Source organism: Lissotriton vulgaris, chromosome 11 (assembly GCF_964263255.1).
Source record: "Lissotriton vulgaris chromosome 11, aLisVul1.2, whole genome shotgun sequence".
Classification (NCBI taxonomy): Eukaryota; Metazoa; Chordata; class Amphibia; order Caudata; family Salamandridae; genus Lissotriton; species Lissotriton vulgaris.
The window spans coordinates 752,466,850-752,485,927 of NC_141699.1; the positions used below are offsets into that span (position 1 = coordinate 752,466,850).

Below are 19,078 nucleotides of genomic sequence, written 5' to 3' on the forward strand. Positions count from 1 at the left end.
ATCACATGAAAGGTGAGGTTCTGGCTACGCCAATCAACTCTGATTACAGTGTGAGGTCCTCACCCCATATGATCAGCTCTTGCAGAAGAGGAATGAAACCTAGCAAAGAATCTGATTGGCTGAAGGACGTTCTGTGTTGAATGCACTAAACTGACTGTTTTTTTTTGGATATCGGATTTCATGACATCACCAGGAGCGCTGGGACTCTCTGACGGCATTTAGCCCGAGACATTGTACCTTTATATGGTTACCATGCTCCTTATTGGATAACAATATCCTTATAAAGTAACCTTGAATATACGTTATTGAACAAATACATTTAGAATACACCCAATCACTGAAAAAAAGGAAAATCAAGGATGAGGTCCAAAATATTTTATTTTATGCATGCTAAAAACTTGTTATATAAAGCTGAATTATGCTGCAAGACATCTCAGCATTTTTCAAACCAGATCAAATGATGCAGGGATGTTCTGTGTTATTTTTGGCAAGCTAATATTGTCCACAGCAAGAGTCTTTGTTCTTTCATGGATTGTTAATAAATGATGCATCGCATCGCATCAAGTTATGGTTAGGGTGTCAATTTCTGATAAACCATATTCCAGCTTGTGTTGTTCAAAGAGGTCGGTCAGCGAATTGATGTACATTTGGTGGTACATTTCAATCTCCTGATCAGAAGGGTCCTCTGTCTTCGGTACGAGTATGGGCTTGCCAACTGCAAAAATAAAGTGCATCGCTATTAATTTCAGTTTCTAAGTTAAACATCCATTTATCCATTTTAAAAGAAAAAGAGCATTAGGTAAATTGATAAATATAAAATTAATTAGATAATTAAATATAGGACTTTTCTGTAGGATCTTTTTGGATGCATGTCAGGCGCAAGCATGGTGTATCAGTAGAACACAACTTTTAGTCTTCTTTATGCCTCTCTAGTACTTCTGCTCCTGCTGGAGCTTTTCACACACAATGTTACTCCTACCCTAGCCTTAAAAGCCCGGTGTTCCCTCACTTCCTGTTTTTATCACCCCATCACAGGGAGTGTCCTCCAGTTGGTCAGCTGGAAACCCTAGGGCCATAGCAGCCCCTGGTGTCCTCCGCTGTACAATCCTCGACATCACATGTTCGACCACAAAGATACATGCACAGAATTGTTGAGATCTTTGGCGAAACCAACATTTGAAAAGGAGAATTTGGAGTTTCAAGACTGAAACTGACGTCAATTTCACGGGAAATCTAAGGATCACCATCGAGATAAATGTTGCAGGCGTTTGCATGCTCGAATGTAATGTACTGAGATCCCTTTAACACACTGATGAAAATATCCCGCCCTCCTGGTTGTGGAGTATGGAAAAAGACTTTTAGGCTTCATGGCGGCTGAAATGGTGGCTTTGGTCTGGATGAAGACTAGACTGACCAACTACCTATAGTAACTTATTCTTCACTTGTTAAAAAAATAAAGTACAAGGAACAAAGTTTTTCTCAGGGTTGCCGAATACCACTGCTGCCTACTCTTGATTACACCTCCTACATGTTTTTTTTTTTTGAAAATCTTTTTATTAGTAGAATAGATGAAAGTAATCATTACAGATTGAGTAAATTTGTAATCTTCACATTTCTTATGCGTACACAATCGCCATTTCTGTTTAGTAATTAACCATTTTCATTTTATAAATTTCAAAACATCCCCATTACAAAACCCCCCTCCCATTCCCTCCCTCCCTTGGCACTTACATAAGTCATATTCAAACATTCATGGTTCCTGGCCCACTCTACATATTCACATTACTCGCTATGAACCTGCTATAACCTTACAGAGGACTATACATAGTTCTTATCGTCTGTTGTATCTGTCCCGTGCACCCAGAGTTGTTCACAACATTCGTATCATGTTTGGTCCTAGCCACAGAGAGGGCACTATATCCCATGTGCATATCATCGCATCCTTTAGTCTTCAGCAGCAGAATCGTCAAACGCATCGTCTTCACCTGCCTCAAAGGACCCCAGTAACGTATTCCAGTCTAATGATATGAGGGTCTTCCTGAGTCCCCTTCGCTCTTCGCGCTGCAATATCGTGCTCTAAGCCTTCCCCCACCGTATCACCTCCACCCTCCACATCTCAGGGTCTGGTGGCCTAGGCGATTTCCACTTCATTGTTATGGTGCGTTTCGCAAGAAGCAAGGCTAGATCAGTGAAACGTGTGCCTACGCTCTTCTTTCGTTCTACAGGGCCCAACCCCAATATGGTATACTCCAGTGCGGCATATGGTTTGAAGGGGACCAGCCGGGTCAAGTCATCATGCACTGTCGTCCAAAAGTATCCCAGTTTTGGACACTTCCATAACATATGTATCAGCCGTGCGTCGTCCGCGCCGCACCGGGGGCATGTATCAGCCGTGTTGGGAAACATTGCGTGCAGGCGATGGGGTGTCAGGTACGCCCTATGCAGAATCATAAGCTGTATGAATTTGAATCTTGGGTTTCTTGATACCTTCTTAGGGAATTTAAGAATTCGATCCCTTTCCTTGTCCCTGACTGATCTCCCTATATCGTGTTCCCATTTGTCCCGCAGAGGTTGCAGCGAGACTGCCTTGCCCTCTCTTATACCGTGTGTTATCCATTTCGTCAGGTGGCTGCCCGACCCCATTAGGTACTGCATTGTGAGTAGTGGGTTCATGGGTGGCTCTGCTCCATTCGGGGCCCATACCTGTATGATATAGCGACGCACCCCAGCGTGCAGTAGGAATAGTCCTCCCGATGTGTGGTGTGCATTCCGGAAGTCCTCAAATGTCATAACCCTGCAGTATGCATACAGGTCCCCAATCTGTGTTATGCCCGCATTGTGCCACTCCGTGAGCAGTTGATTCGAGAGTAGTCTCTGTCCCACTGGGAGTCCTAGTAGTGGTATCGTGGGGGCATAGGAGGACGTGCGGGATGTATTTCTCACCACCTTCCTCCAGTAGTCAATCGCGAGTCGACGCAGGGAGGGTGTCGACCTCGGGACCTCTGCCTTTGGCAACAACAGGGTGTGGACTCTCCCCCTGTTCCATTCCGTCTCCGACATGTCAATTTCGTGCAAGTTACGCCCTGCCAGCCAATAAGCCAACCATTGCAGTTGACAGGCAAAGTTATATGCTTGTAGATCCGGGACCCCCATACCGCCAGCCTCGGTGGGGAGCTGTAGTTTGATTAGGCTAATGCGTCGTCTCCCGAAACCCCATAACAGCTCTGTTAGTAGGGTATTTAAAGTTTTGAACATGGATGCGGGGACCATAAATGTCAAGCTTGTGAAATAGTATAGGAGGCGAGGTAGTACCACCATCTTAGAGATGGTCACTCTGCCCGCCACTGATAGCGGCAGTGCAGTCCAAAGTTGCACTTGTGATTTCAGCGCCGTTAGTGCTCTCCCTAGATTGCCATCCAGCATATCCCTTGCCTCTCTGTATTCCTGTATCCCAAGGTAACGGAAGGTGGACTCCGCAACTTGGAAAGTATGTGGTGCGAAGGGCAGTTGGGCTACCGCCCTAGTGGCAGAGAAATAGAACCCATAGGATTTGGGTTCACTAATAGTAAGCCCCGATAGTGAGTGGAAGCTTTCGGAGATGTCAGAGATGGGATCCAACCTCCCTTCTAGGTCTCTGAAATACAGTATGATATCATCTGCATACGCCGATACCACATGGGTCACTCCATCTCTCCATATGCCCCTGTGCTGTGCTAATCCACGAAGTTTGCATAGCAATGGCTCTAATGCCAATATAAACAATAGCGGGGACAGTGGACATCCCTGCCTTGTTCCCTTCGCTATGTCCAATTGCGCCAAAATGCATCTCTTTGTGCGGACCCGGGCCGTTGGGCGGGAGTATAGCAACTGGACCCATGCAATATATTCAGGTGGTATTCCGAACCTTGCGAACGCTGCAAACATGTAGTCCCATCTGAGGGAATCAAAGGCCTGCTTCAGATCTAGGGAAATACAACCCTCCGTACCCAACGGCACTGGCCCTCGGAGCATGAGTTGACTGAGCCGTCTTAGATTCATAGCAGTGCTCCTACCCGGTACGAAGCCGCACTGGTCAGGGTGTATCAGTTGCGGAATATACTGGGCCAGTCTCGTCGCCAAGATTTTCCTCAATATTTTATAATCTGTGTTTAGTAAAGACAGAGGCCTATAATTCGCCAGGTGTAAGCCGTCCCTGCCCGGTTTCAGTAGTGACACTATTAGAGCATGAAGCGATGATTGTGGAAGGCCCCGTGTTCGTAACGCCTCCTGGTATACCACAAGGAGGCGCGGCGCCAGGAGGTCAATAAAGGTTACATAAAATTCCGCTGGAAGGCCATCCGTGCCTGGGGCCTTTTTCCGTGGGAGCGTGCTACACCTCCTACTTGTTTCTTACACCACCCTGCACTTCTCTTTCACCACCCTATACTTTCTATCTCTTACTCTCAGTCTTGTTTCTATTTAATGCCTACATTCGACCCTTGTCACTTCTCAATCTTCTTCCATCTTTCTCGTTTCTCTGGTTTTCTCTCCTTTGCTCGGGGTCAAACGCGGATGATGAAAAATAAGTCCAGATCACGAAAAGTGTGCTGCTGCCCACCATCAAGTCTAAATTGATCTGCCCTTTATGTGTGGGCTAAGGTGCAGAGCGCCAGGACACTCCGTGGAGTAATGGAGCGCTTCATAAATGCCCGTTCATTCATTCATTCATCAGCAACCAAGCACACTCACTAGCACAATTTGAGCACTGAGAAGCCAACGCAGCAGAGGTAGATGCTCCCTCCTGTATATTTAGTCTCATCCTTTACAAGCATATGAATAATGCTGAGAACTCAGTGTCAAGTCCACTTTTCACTGAGTGATGGATGATAAAAATACTCTCCAAAGGTGTCACCAAGAACCTGAATAATTAGGGCTTGTTCTGTTTTCTTACCCAGAATCTGATCCCCTATTATTTCTTTAATGAGCTGTCTTAAACTTCATAACTTTTCTTAGCAGGCTGTGCTGTGAGAAGCATTCCACAATAAGGTGTTGACATGCTTTCACAATCATTGCAAGAAAGAGTTCTTGTTCAAGAATTGGATAGTGTAAACAAATATTGCAGTACCTCAGCTAGCCTGTAATCAGCTGCTGACAAATAGGTTGCAAAACCTGTATTTCGCCCATCATTTGACTAAACAAATCTTTAATAAAAACATTTAACACAATTTGCAATCAAAACATATTTGCTGAAGCAACAGCTATGTGAGGCAGCAGATTTTTTTCGGAGCTTTTTCGTGAGGCAACACGTGAAGAGTCACTTGTGAAACCAAACACTGCATTACCTTATGCATAAATAGCTTTTATCTATGGTGTATGAGTGTTACACATAATTTGTTGAGGCTTGCCATACACCATTTTTCATATTCCATGAAAAGAGACATTCACTCGATTTTAAAAGTACTCTGGGGCTTCAAAACCTATACATATCCACTGATTTAAATAGAGATAAAGTGCTTAGTTTGTGCTGGTGTTTGCCGGTGCTCGGGACCAGAACTTAGGTGCTCATTACGATGACAATATCGGCGGACGTACCCACAGGGGTTAGAGGGAAGACTGCCATTTCTGCCACGATCAGTGATCCCGATGGGGTAGCGGTCGGAATTGTTATTCCGAATGGAGGCAGTGCCGAGGCAGGCACTGCCGTCGGGATTACGATGCGCCTTACTGACAGCCTTTTTATGTCGAAAAGGCTGCCAATGTAAAAACTGTTGGAAACATGGTCCCCATCCGTCGCGGGCCACTGTAAAGTGGGCCCAAGGCACATGTAGTGCTTCAACCCACCTCCATACACCGTGTGCCATGCACCAGATGGTGCATAGCACACGGTGCATGGACATGCAGGAAGTGCTCCTTTTCACGGAAGCTTGTGCTGCCGCCCTTTTCCTGGGCTGCAGCACTAGCTGCCATAAAAAGGAGCACTTTGTGGCTGCCAGGCAGCGGTCACGTTGTAATGCGGCGGTCGGACCGCCGCCTGCTTGTCGGGCAGTCTCCTGACTGCCGCAATAGCGGGCGGAAGTCCAACCGCCCGCTGTCGGAGTAAGGGCCTTAATTCTTAATACCAGTGTTACAAATGGGGGTCTCTAGTATCAGTGGTATGCACCCTGTCCAAGTAGGAACCCTACCTTTTAGCGAGGGTAAGGGAGTTACACACTCAAGAAAAACCCAGCTCACCCCCTTGGTATCTTGACACGAGCAGTCAGGACTATCTCAGAGGCAATGTGTAAAGCATTTGTACATAACACACACAGTAACACAGTGACAATAGTACAAATGGACTCCACACCAGTTTAGAAAATAACCAATCGTTATCTAAACAAACAAGACCAAAATGATAAAAGTCCAACATACATAACTCAACATATCACTTTTAAAAGTTTTAAGCAATTCTGTCCATTGAACTCTTTGGGTGCAGTTGTTTTACACAAAGTACCTGGGGTGTATCAAAATTCACAAGGAAAAACAGCTGCAGAGGAGGGAAGCTTTGGAAAACACAGTGATGTGTTGGTTCCTGAGTCCCTAGGGAAGCGGTGTGTCAGTTCTGCCGCAAGCAGAAGTGTTGCATCAGTTCTGGACTGTAAGAGGAAGCGATGCATCGAAATCTGAAGACGGTGTGGTGTGCGGGTCATACAGTGGAGAACCTGGTGCACACGTGTGATGCGTGGAAATATGATTCAGAAAAGGGGGTGGTGATGAACAGAGTGTCTGAATTAAGCAGACCACTCTTACCCAGTCCAAAGATCAGGGCTTTATCCATCACCACCCCCTTTTCTGAATCGTTTTCCCCCTTTTCTGAAGCGTGGAAATATGGACATGCTGGAGATCGAGGCAGCAGCGGCAAACAGGTGTTGCATCAATTCTTTCAGCCGCGGAGCAGTGATGTGTCGATTCTTTCAGCTGCAAAGAAGGGCCTGCATTGGCGTCAGTGCAGAGGTCTTGGATGTCGCTGGGGTCAGGCTGCAGCGCTTCTTCGGGCCACAAAGAGGCGCTGCATCAATTTCCTCGGCTGCATAGCAACGTTGCATTGAAACTTCTCCAGCACTGCAGTGATGCATCAGAAAAACAGGCGCTGGAAGGGCGATGCATCGATTTTGCAGTTTTTGGCAGCAGGAACAACCTTAAAGGGTCCAGGACTCGAATTGGCACCACTTGGCAGGTCAGAACTCCCAGCAGTGGAGTTCAGGGATGCTCCAGGTGAAGTCTTTGATGGCCCTGAGACTTCCAACAGGAGGCAAGCACACACAAGCCCTTGAATAATCTTCTTAAGCAGGACACAAAGCAAAGTCTATTCCTTTTTCTCTCCAAGACAGAAACAGCAACTGCAGGCCAACCCAGCCAAGCAACCGAGCAAAGGGGAAGTACTCTTCCTAACAGCTCTCCAGCTCTTCCTCGTGGAAGTCTTCTCTTAATCCAGAAGGGTTATTTCCATTTGGGGTTACAGATCCAATGCATATATCCCTTTTGGCCTTTAAAGTAGGCATACTTCAAAGTAAAGTCTTTGTTATCCACAAGATCCTGCCTTACCCTGCCTTGGCTCCAGACACACTACAGGGGTGCGGAAACAGCAGTGTGAGAGGCCAGACACAGCCCTATTCAGGTGTCAATGACAACTCCTCCTGCCATTCTATCTGAGTAAGGCTCATCAGCCTGGTGATGGGCCATCAGGATATGCAGAGCACACCACAGCTCCCTCTGTGTGACTGTCTAGAGTGAATGCACAAACAACCCAGTTGTCAGTCTAAACCAAACGTTAATTCCACAGGGAGGCAGAGGCACCGGATGATATAGGAAGAAAATGCCCACTTTCTAAAAGTGCCATTTTCAAACACCCAACTTAAAAAACACCTTTCTTAAAGATGAGTTTTTAAATCCTGAGCTCAGAGAGCCTAAACTCCAAATCTTTAGCTCTTCCCAATTGAAAGTTACAATGTTACATGGCAGCTCTAATTATCACCTATGGGAGATTTAGTCGGTACAATAGTGAAAAACGAAATTGGCAGTATTTCACTACCAGGACATGTAAAACACACCAACACAAGTCCCACATTTCACATATACTGCACCCTGCCCATGGACCTACCTTAGGGGTGCCATACATGTAAGAAAAGTGAAGGTTTAGGCCTGGCAAGTGGGTGCACTTGCCAAATCGACATGGCAGTTTAAAACTGCACTCACAGACACTGCAATGACAGGCCTGAGACAGGTTTACAGGGCTACTTATATAGGTGGCACAACCAGTGCTGCAGGCCCACTAGTAGCATTTGATTTTCAGGCCCTAGGCACACGCAGTGCACTTTACTAAGGACTTGCCAGTTGTAAGAAAGGAGGATCTGCTTTCGTGGTCACCCCCACTTTTTGCTTGTGTCATTATGTTTTACTGACTAGTCTGACTGGGATCCTGCTAATCAGCCCCCAGTCTCTGTGCTTCTTCCCTGAATGGGACATGGTGAGTACCTAGGTACACTCTAGCTTGGCTACTGGTGTACCCTGATAAGTCCCTAGTATATTGTACTAAGGTAGGCAGGGCATAGGCACACCAGGGGTTTCACATTGGCTGAAACATGTATGATGCCACCCATGAGAGACCACTCAGATTGTGACTACAGACCTGCCATAGCAACCTGTGTAAGCCGGTGCTAGCACCACTTACGACAGTTATAAGATTCCTTCTATCTGGGGTCACTGCACTTAACACCTATAAGTCACCCCTAAGGCAGGCCTTTCAATCCTAAAGGCAGGATGCTCGGTTCTAAGTGTGAGGGTGCCCCTGCATGAGCAGGACACCCCTACAACCTTCGGAGTCCATTCTCCCGGGTTGTAAGGTCATCCGCCATTAATATACATAGAGTGGCCATGTGTCATTACACAATGACCAGCTCTAAACTGGCTGTAACAAACCCTGTCGTGTTTGGTATCAAACATGTTGGAATCATACCTCCCACACCGTAAATGGCGTGGGAGGTATGATTCCATGCACTGTAAAGCTCCTGTGGGAGGCCCTCAGTGCTCCAGCTAACAGACTTCTAGACCTGGACAGCAAACTATGGCTGCTGCCGACCAGAGACACAATTCTGCCCTCCTACTCCTGAGCCAAGCTCGAGCAGAGGAAGGCAAGACAATTGGTATCCTGTCAAAGGGAGGTGTGACCACCTCCCAGACAGGACTTATTGTATTGGGACAGAGTTGGGACGCTTGCCAGTGCCAATCAGACTGCTTGAAGGACACATTTGGTGCCCTCCTTGCATACTCCAGTCCAAACAAGTTCAGGGAGCCATTGGCTCCCGCTCTGTCGTACAACTGCACAAAGGACATGGGAGTATCCCCCCCACTACCCATCCAGCCCCTCCTCTGGGAGGGACCCCTGAATCATTCCAACCCTTTCCATAGGGTACTTAAGGGCTTACCTGTGAGTGGGTCACTAGATTCGTCGTGGGACAAGATTCAGATCAAATACCAACTCAACTTCAAGTGTCTGGGTACTCTGGACCTCACTGGACTTCGCATTGGGAACCTAGACTGCAACTGTGAAGGCTCCTTCTGTTTCTGGTCTCGTCGTCCTGCAAGTCTCCTTCAATGACTGTGCTCCATACAGGTTCTTCACAAGGCCTGTGGACATCCCAGACACCCGAAGAAATCTCCTTCGGAGTGAAGGAGTCACTCCCCTGCATCTGCAGGCATCACAACACAGCTAACCGGTCTGCTGATCCTGGGCTCCCACGGACTCCGAAAGGCTCAGCAACACAGGTGGTGGGTCTGCAACTCCTTGGAGGCCTTCACTGTCTTCTCACCAAGGATGAGGCCAGTATCCCTCCTCAGACCCGCCGGAACAACACCCCTGTGCACTGTGTCAACTTGCCAAGGCTTGTTGACTCTCTCCTCTAGAGGTCTTTGGGCTCCAAGAAGCTCCAATTCTTAAGCATCTCCCGCAGCCTAGGTCTTCGCTGGCATCGCATCCTGTGCACCGTGGGCCTTCATCCTTAGTTGAGCTGCTCGAGGTCCTCTTGCAACTCCTGTGCCTTCAGCCCGTGGGTCCTCCTGAGGGTCTTCTTTGGCTCCAGTGTGCTCCCCTGCTTGCTCGGGCCTGCTCTAACTTACCTGCTTGTGGTGAGTCACTTGGACTTTGCTGGTCCCAAAACTGTGCCTTTTTCTTCAACTATGTTGGTTGCCGTTGCCAAGGCTTGTTTGTGTCCCTGCCAGATACTGACCCCTTGGCTCTTGATTTCTGACGTGGGGAAACTCGTGCACGGATCCTGGTCCTCCTCTGCTGTGCCTGATCCGTACAAATGCAACTTCAAGGGCACCTTCAACTCTCCTGCATAGAATCTTTCACCTATGCTTGAAGTGACCTCTTATCTTGAGTTCACCTTTGGGTTCCACCGGACACTTAGATCTTCTTCGCCAGCAGCATCTTAACTGAAGTCCTCCATTGTAGTCTATGGTGCTTTCCGACATCACTTTGCACCAATGCACCCGGCTTCCCTGGTGTAGATATCCTGGTTCCTGGGGTATCCACGGGTAGGGTGCCTCTCCAACCTTACATCTTCCATGGGGTTTCTTCAGGGTCCACTGGGAAGGATCCTTCTTTAAAATTGCAACCACAACTTACCTATTGACTAACATTTAGCCCGCGGTCATGTTCCCATTCTGCACACGACCTCCGTGGAGTTCTAGATACTCACCCAGGGTGGTTCCTTGAGTCCCCGGCTCTTCTACATCTTCTGAGTCCATCCTCAACTTAGGTTGTGGTTCACATTCCACTATTTTAATATGGTTTGGTCTCCTCCTGGGGACCACTGTGTATTCTATGTTATTTACGTATTCTGTGTACAAAGTATTGTGTGTATTGTGTGGTATCTCCAGGTAGGAGATAATACATTGTGTTAGTGAGTGTTAATAATAAATACATATTTGTATAACTACACTGTGTGGTTCTTTTTCACTTAACCTATACCATAAGTTTAAGTACTGGTAAAACAAGCTGCTTTACTCTCCTTCTGGACTAAGCCTGAATGCTGCTCTCCACAGCTACCCCTTAGAGAGCTTTCAAAAGTTGTCTAAGACCACTAAAATCACCATAGGGGTTGTCTGGATTAGTTCAGGGTGCTACACTTACATAAATGAGTACCATATACTAGGTCAGCCTCTCACACCAGTAAATCAACTATGCCAATCATGGATAGACAGTCATAATCACAATTTATACAGGGGGCACTTTCACTTTAGCACTGATCAGCAGTGGTAAACTGCCCAGAGTACACAATCCAGCAGATACGATGTCCGGCATACAATAAAAAAAAATACAGGGGGTACAGGCAATAAGACTGGGGAAACCACACCAAGGATGCAAGGTCTAACAACTGGCACTTGTTTATGACAGATCATCACATGGTGGCACTATCTCACTATTGTGAGCATAAGTTATAAGCACGGAACCTATCAATTCAATATACATTAAATGTTCCTACAACTTTAGGTGACCTGGGTTTGTCCAGCAGGTGTGATGGCATTAGGCAGTGCTGGCAGGGGCAATGGATGGTTTATTCTGCAGTGGCCTCATGAGATATACCCTGGGCTCTGGCACTTATTATTAATATTATTTTTTACAGATCAAGCAGTACCTTGTATATAAACTCAAAGCCAGAACTTTCAAGTTTCCTACATCCATGAGAGAATAGCTAATCCAGTCCAGATTTTTGTTTAGGATTGTGGGTCCTTCTGATTTTATAATTTGATAAACAGCAATGTTAGGCTTGGTTTTTCGGCCGGTTGGCAGGCTGGCACTGCCAGATGGGCCAGCTTGAAGAGGCCAGAGCGGGCTGTTTTTTTGGACTTGTCATGGCCCACTTGACACAAAATATCTGCCCACACTCTAGAATAAGGTTCTCAAACCTTTTCTAAAGAGCTACCTATGTTTAATAAAAATCATACAGAGCTACTAATATTATTAGTGCTGTAAAAGTGACCATGTCAGACAAGATTACCAGCAGGGACTATCTCAGAGCAATAGGCAAGTTTGACAACAGTAATGTGAAAATGGCTTTATCAACAGGGTTAATACATAACAGCTATAGCTGGAATGCCGTAGCACCATGGTTTTCTTGTAGTAATAAGTCTTCACAACACCTCATGATTTATCGTACAAATATCAGCTTTAAGTATATTTGGGGAATTCAGCCATTTGTTTTATGAGTTCTGAAAATACACACTTGTCTCAAATACATTCGTTTCAATTTTGGAATACATATATTAATTCAACCAAGCAAAATCATCTACTTTAGTAGGCTGGTTGCACACTGGCGAGCTACTTACAGATAGCTGGAGAACTACTAGTAGCTCATGAGCTACTCGTTGGAGCCTGGTCTAGAGGAAATGCACAAAGTGTAGCTGTCACCCAGCCCAGATGTGTATAGAAGACCGGCAACAGGCACACAGAGAAAAACTAAGAGCAGAGAAATGTCCACTTTCTAAAACTACTACTGGAGGGTGGGTCTGCACACCGTAGGTTTGAGTAAATGTGATCAAGATTGATATGAGAAAGTGTTTGGTAATGGAATTTTAGTGTGCCTACATGTGATAAGGGAAGAAGCCCATGTCCCTCAGAGGTAAGAACAATGTGAATGGAGTCCAAGGGTAACCTTAGACTGCATGTAGCACAGCTGTAGGCTGAATAAGCCTTCACAAATTTCGACTGTTATTTTCAAACGATATTCTGAAGAAAAACAATTCAACATTCGTGTTTCAAAGTTTCATTCATAAGAAATCAAAGTTACACTCATGAAAAGTCAAAATTACTGGTGAAACATTATTTCAACAAAAGTCTGTCGTGTCTCAAACACGGGTTTTAACATGCCACGGATGCTGGTAATATGCCCAAGTTTATCACTTGGTGGCAGGGTGTCAGAAATGTCACTTTCTGCAGGGTCACCTCAAACATTTTGCCTTCCTCCTCCTCTTTTTGCTGAACTCTTTTTGTTTATCTTAGATCTCTGAGACCTTTATCACTGCTAATAAGTGCTAAAGTGCATGTGCTAATCCCCGAAACATGTTGAACTTGGTGTATACGTAACTGGCATATTAAATTTACCTGTTAGTGCCTTGTAAAGTGGTATACCATATACCCAGGGCCTTTCATCTAAATGATACTAGTAGACCTGCAGCACTGATTGTGCCAACGCACATGTAGCCTTTCAAACCTGTCTCAGGCCTGCCATTGCAGGGCCTGTGTGTGCTGTTTACTGCTCATTCGACTTGGCATTTAAACCCTCTTGCCGAGCCTTAAACTCCCCTTCTATTACATACAAGTCACCCATAACGTAGGCCCTAAGTGACCGTAAGGGCAGGGCGCTGTGTAACTAAAATCAGGAAAGACATGTACTTTCAAGTTTTACATGCCCTGGCAGTGACAAACAGCTAAATTCGTTTTTCACTGCTGTGAGGCCTATTCCTTCCACAGGACAGCATTGGGGATTCCTTGAAAAACCTTTTTAAATTGTAATTCCTGATTGGAAAGGAGTAGCTAATTCATGTTGAATATCTTTGGAATGGCTATGATAAAGCCTCTTTATTGGTGAAGTTGGATTTGACACTACCATTTTAGAAATGTCAGTTTTAGAAAGTACGAATGAAGTCCGAGGGTGACCTTAGAATGCATGTAGCACAGCTGTAGGCTGAATAAGCCTTCACAAATTTAGACTGTTATTTTCAAACAATATTCTGAAGAAAAACAATTCAGCATTCGTGTTTTAAAGTTTCATTCATAAGAAATCAAAGTTACACTCATGAAAAGTCAAAACTACTGGTGAAACATTATTTCAACATAAGTCTGTCGTTGTGTCTCAAACACAGGTTTTAACAGAAAACATCATAATCTGTTGAATATAATATAATGTTTTAAATGAAAATCAACAGTTCCCAATGTATTTTGGGTACACCTTGAACCCTTCTTCAGGGGATAAATATATAACATGAAATCATAGTAGTAAAAACAATGGAGAAAATTCTTCGCCGACTTCAGTCCAAATCTACAACACAGAACAATATCAATATCATAAAATGGAACCATACGTTATGTGAACATCATAATGTTAATGGTTTAAAAATACTCAAGATTTGCACTAAGGAAGTTATAGATGAAACGCCACCAGAAGAAAAGGTGCTCATGGGAGATGAAAAAGAAGCCGTCCTTACTAACCTATGTGCGCAAATGAATGCTATGCAACAACACAGAAAGAGCCAACCATTATCTGCTTACCCCTGTAACGGGTAGAGATTCTAGGTAAAAATACACTGAGGTCTCTCAGTAGAAAAAAAACGTTCAATCAGAGTCATCACAACAACCATGTAGTATGAATCACAAATGGCGGAAAATAATAACAATGAACAATATGAAGTCAAACCCTTACCAAGAGAGACACGTGGTGTACATAGTAGGTCTTTATCGAAATATACCCGGAGGCGAGCCCAAACCACACGGAAATGGCAGTATTATAGTTAATGATATGTACTCCCTGCGTGCATGAAACACGTCATGTCAGTGTAGCAAAAAAAGGGCCACACGTCTTACCCGTAGGAACGCGAAGTCTCGTTCTGGGGTGCGCGTGGGTTAGTTCACGGTACAGAGAAGAGTAACTCTATGGAAATAAGCAGAGACAGGCTTATAATAAAACCCGTCTCCAAAAACCCATCAAAAAGACCACTATAAAAAATGGGAATAGTACACTCACCGAAGCTGCGGTATCTCGTGTCCTAAAGTACAAGGGAATACACGGACGTGAAACTGATGCATCACGTGATGCTGAAAGGACCAATACAGGCTTTTTTCTATGTAAACAACATGGTGGAAATGAAAAACAGACTGTTCGAAAATGGTTCACAAAAAAAATTCTAAAGTTTCAAAAGTGAGGCCAAAAACGTTATCAACACGACACTAGTAGAAGCAGAATCCAGATCGTCCATATTTATATTGCTCAAGGAGTATACAAAAAATTGAGTCATGAATGGTGTAAAGGTAGCATTAAGAAGATGGAAATGGTACAAAACTAATGCTAACCTGCTGAAAGTAAATAAGAGAGAAAGGAAAGAGAGCTAGTGCAATCCCTTACAATCTGACTTAATGATCACATATACAAAGCCCCAGTTCACAAAAAACATAATGATTCATAATGGTCATTGAGACCACCGGGGGTTATGGTTCCAAGGTGTTTTATCCAGTATGTTTCCCTAAGTGCCAGTGCAGTGTTCATTTCAATTCCAGGAGTTATGCTAATGCGTTCAAGAATGGTATAGTGTAATTGTGGGATAGAGTGTGAAGCTTCTGCCCAGTGTGTCGCCAAGGATGAGCTCATGTTTTTATTGCGAATCCGGCTTTTATGTTCCACAATACGTGTTTTTATCTTTCGACTGGTCCTCCCTACGTATACAAGCCCACAGGGGCACTTGATTGTGTAGATCACCCCCTCTGTCGTGCAGTGTGATGTATGATTAAGATTAATCATTTGACATGTGTGTGGATGTAAATGTAAAAGTCCAAAATTCAGCTGCCCGTGCCATCTACGGGCTCCCCAGACGTGCCAGTGCCTCTGATCTGTTAAAAGAACTGCACTGGCTTCCTATAGCCAAGAGAGTCCTTTTCAAAAGTCTGACGTTGACCTTCAAAGCCCTTCACGACATTGGCCCTAGTTATATCAGGAAACGTCTTGTTTTTTATAAGCCAAATAGAGCTCTATGGTCCGCCTCTTTGTCTAAAATGGTAGTTCCGACCATTAAACGTGCCAGACAGGGCGGCCGCTCTTTTCATCATTTGGCTCCTCGTGCATGGAACGAGCTTCCCCTTTCTCTTAGACAGACCCCCAGCCTTATGTCCTTTAGAAAGACTTTAAAAACTTGGCTTTTCACCAGATAGGGCCCCCGCCTTCCTTACTATTTAGTTATGTTGCTGCCCTCGAAGGACTTCTTCGCCAAAGCGCCGGGACACTCCTTTTGGAGTAGCTGTTGCGCTATAGAAGAACGTGTTAACATAACATAACATATCTGTATAGCACACCGAATCGACCCCCGAAGGGGTATCTCAGGCGCTTGTACACATACCGCTGTGGAACCCTTCCTGGCTTTTTCAATGTGAAGTGCCCACTCCTGGGCACCCACAAGGTGAAGCAAGGGATCCTAGTGTTGTTAGGGCCTTTGTGGAGATTAAGCAAGCTATTGCCCAGAGTTGCAGAGTGGGACCCATGATTAGAGTAGGCACCGAGGCGAGAATTATCAGGTCCGCTGAAATTGAGCCCAAGACCCGCCGTGGCAGGAATTGAACCCTGGTCCCGGGCTAGACCTCTGCATCAGGGTCTGCCGCTCTAACCATTGAGCCACACTTCTCCATGTGTTAACTTATATCCTGTAATAACATTACCACATTGACCGCAGTTATAACATTTTTTCATACCTCTATGGGTAACTTTTTGATATCTTTTTGAAGGTTTTAGAAGTTCCCGTAGATTATGCGATCTGGTATGTGCGAACAGAGGAGAGCCATGAAAAGTTTCTTTGAAGTCGAGCTCATTTTCAATTAATTCCCAATGATTCTGTATTATGGACTTGATCTTTGGTGCTTGTGCAGAATGTTTCAAAACGAACACTTCACGCTTCATAGGTGTTTTACTTTTCTGTTTCAAAAGATCATCACGTGGTTTCTGTGAAACAATACGCTCGGCATCCATTAACGTGGCATCAGGATAACCTCTCTCTTTGTATTTAGTTATTTGCTGTTTTATCAGTTCATGACATGTGGTCACGTTTGAAGTGATTCTTTTTATTCTCAAGGTGAACCCGAAATGCATTGGGAACTGTTGATTTTCATTTAAATCAGGTCTCCTACTTTTAAGGGAAACCACAAGAACTCAGGTACAGACCAGAGAAGGGAACAAGAGGCAAATAGGGCTCTAGAAGTAGGTCAGCCTCCAGTTAAATCATATATCACAAAAATAGACCACATCTAGAAAATAACCAAGTGAATGTGGATTGCCAAGCAGTACTAAGGGCATCTCACAAAAAGTGATGGACTGGCATCACACACCACCAGGTGTCATGCTTCATCATCTGCCAGTCCTCGCCCTCCAGAAACCCCGTTTGGTGGAGGACGGGCATGCACCTGATGACAGGGATGCACTTTCTAAAGTGAGTGGGGGCCCTAAGGGAATAGTGAGTTAAAAAGCCATCAAGAGTTCCCCAATGAAACTTTATTTAGTAAGGGAACCATGTGGGGTTTAAAACCAGAGGTGTGGTGAGTAAGAAGGCAATCATTCAATCACCGCCATGTGAATTTTTCAAAAAACAAGAGGTCAACATGTTTCAGCCGTAGTGTCCCAGGGGTACATGGCTTTCATCAGGACCGTATAGGGGGCTCCAATCTTACCCTACTGTATAGGTAGTGCCACTCTGTGGATATGACCTATAGTCCTTGTCCACTCTAGAGGTCCATTGACCCATTAGATGGGAGCAATTTGCCCCATGGGAGGCGAGGGTTCTGGGGGTACCCCGTGATCACACCCGTGCATGTGAGGCGATTCCCCGTAGGATCACCTAAGTAGCAGTCGCGGATGGTGACATTTGAAATAGGCGGGGCGTAAAATTGGCGGTGGCTGGACAATAATAACAGACTCGGACTGACTGCCTCATAATAATAAAAATAAATGTAAAAAAAAACTTACCTTGGCTTGGCTCTCGACTCGAGTCCTGTCCCGAGGGCCGAGACTGCAGACTCCCGCGCGCCATCCTGGATTTTTTTGAATGCCTCGTCGTCACCAGAGTCGTCACTGAAGGCTGCAGGCAGCCTCCCTCCCCTCCATGACAGCCGGCGCTGATTGGTTCGGCCGGCTGCCCTAAACACGTCATTCCTCTTAGTCTGCATGCTGCAGAACGGAGAGTGGGAGGAGGCTTGGGGGAGCGGCTTGCCCACTGTTGCTAATACTGTCTGTTTGGACAGCCTCTCAGGCTGTCCAAACAGTCCGTATTCACAACAGTGGGCAAGCCACTCCCCCAAGCCACTCCCCCCTGCCCTGAGGCTCGAGCTCGAGGAAGTTTGCTGACTGATTTCTCGCCGTGCGAGAAGGGCAGGCAGAAACAAATGGTAGTTATAAATAAATAACTACCATTTGTTTCTGCCTTCTTCTCGCACAGCGAGAAAACAGGGGGGGGGCGGCGCCCAAACGCCCCCACGGTAAAACCGCCACTGCTAAGTAGTACCGCTCTCAATTACGCCGGGGAGGAATTGAGAGCGGTACTACTTAGGTGATCCTACGGGGAATCGCCCCACATGCATGGGTGTGATCACGGGGTACCCCCAGAACCCTCGCCTCCCATGGGGCAAATTGCTCCCATCTAATGGGTCAATGGACCTCTAGAGTGGACAAGGACTATAGGTCATATCCACAGAGTGGCACTACCTATACAGTAGGGTAAGATTGGAGCCCCCTATACGGTCCTGATGAAAGCCATGTACCCCTGGGACACTACGGCTGAAACATGTTGACCTCTTGTTTTTTTTTAAATTCACATGGCGGTGATTGAATGATTGCCTTCTTACTCACCGCACCTCTGGTTTTAAACCCCACATGGTTCCCTTACTAAATAAAGTTTCATTGGGGAACTCTTGATGGCTTTTTAACTCACGATTCCCTTAGGGGCCCCACTCACTTTAGAAAGTGCATCCCTGTCATCAGGTGCATGCCCGTCCTCCACCAAACGGGGTTTCTGGAGGGCGAGGACTGGCAGATGATGAAGCATGACACCTGGTGGTGTGTGATGCCAGTCCATCACTTTTTGTGAGATGCCCTTAGTACTGCTTGGCAATTCACATTCACTTGGTTATTTTCTAGAAGTGGTCTATTTTTGTGATACATACTCCTACTTTTAAGGGCACGGTGTTAGGCACAGTCATACCAAGAGTTTTAACATATAAGGTGGGGTCTTCCGCCTTTAGTGACCATAATCCTGTGATTTTAGAAGTGGCACTGGGGCCCCACCTAAGTTTCTCTGAATCAGCGATTCTGGC

At 45.6% G+C, this 19,078-nt stretch overlaps 1 protein-coding gene across 1 annotated transcript in view; it reads right to left on the reverse strand.

The window, feature by feature from the left end:
* Positions 1 to 362: 362 nt before the first annotated feature.
* Positions 363 to 19,078, reverse strand: part of LOC147683454 (diacylglycerol O-acyltransferase 2-like) — a 421,011-nt gene continuing 402,295 nt past the window's right edge. The window contains exon 9 of the mRNA XM_086943875.1: positions 363 to 715. Within this exon, the coding sequence (XP_086800001.1) occupies positions 561 to 715 (155 nt within the window). The 3' untranslated portion in view covers positions 363 to 560. The remainder of the gene's footprint in view (positions 716 to 19,078) is intronic.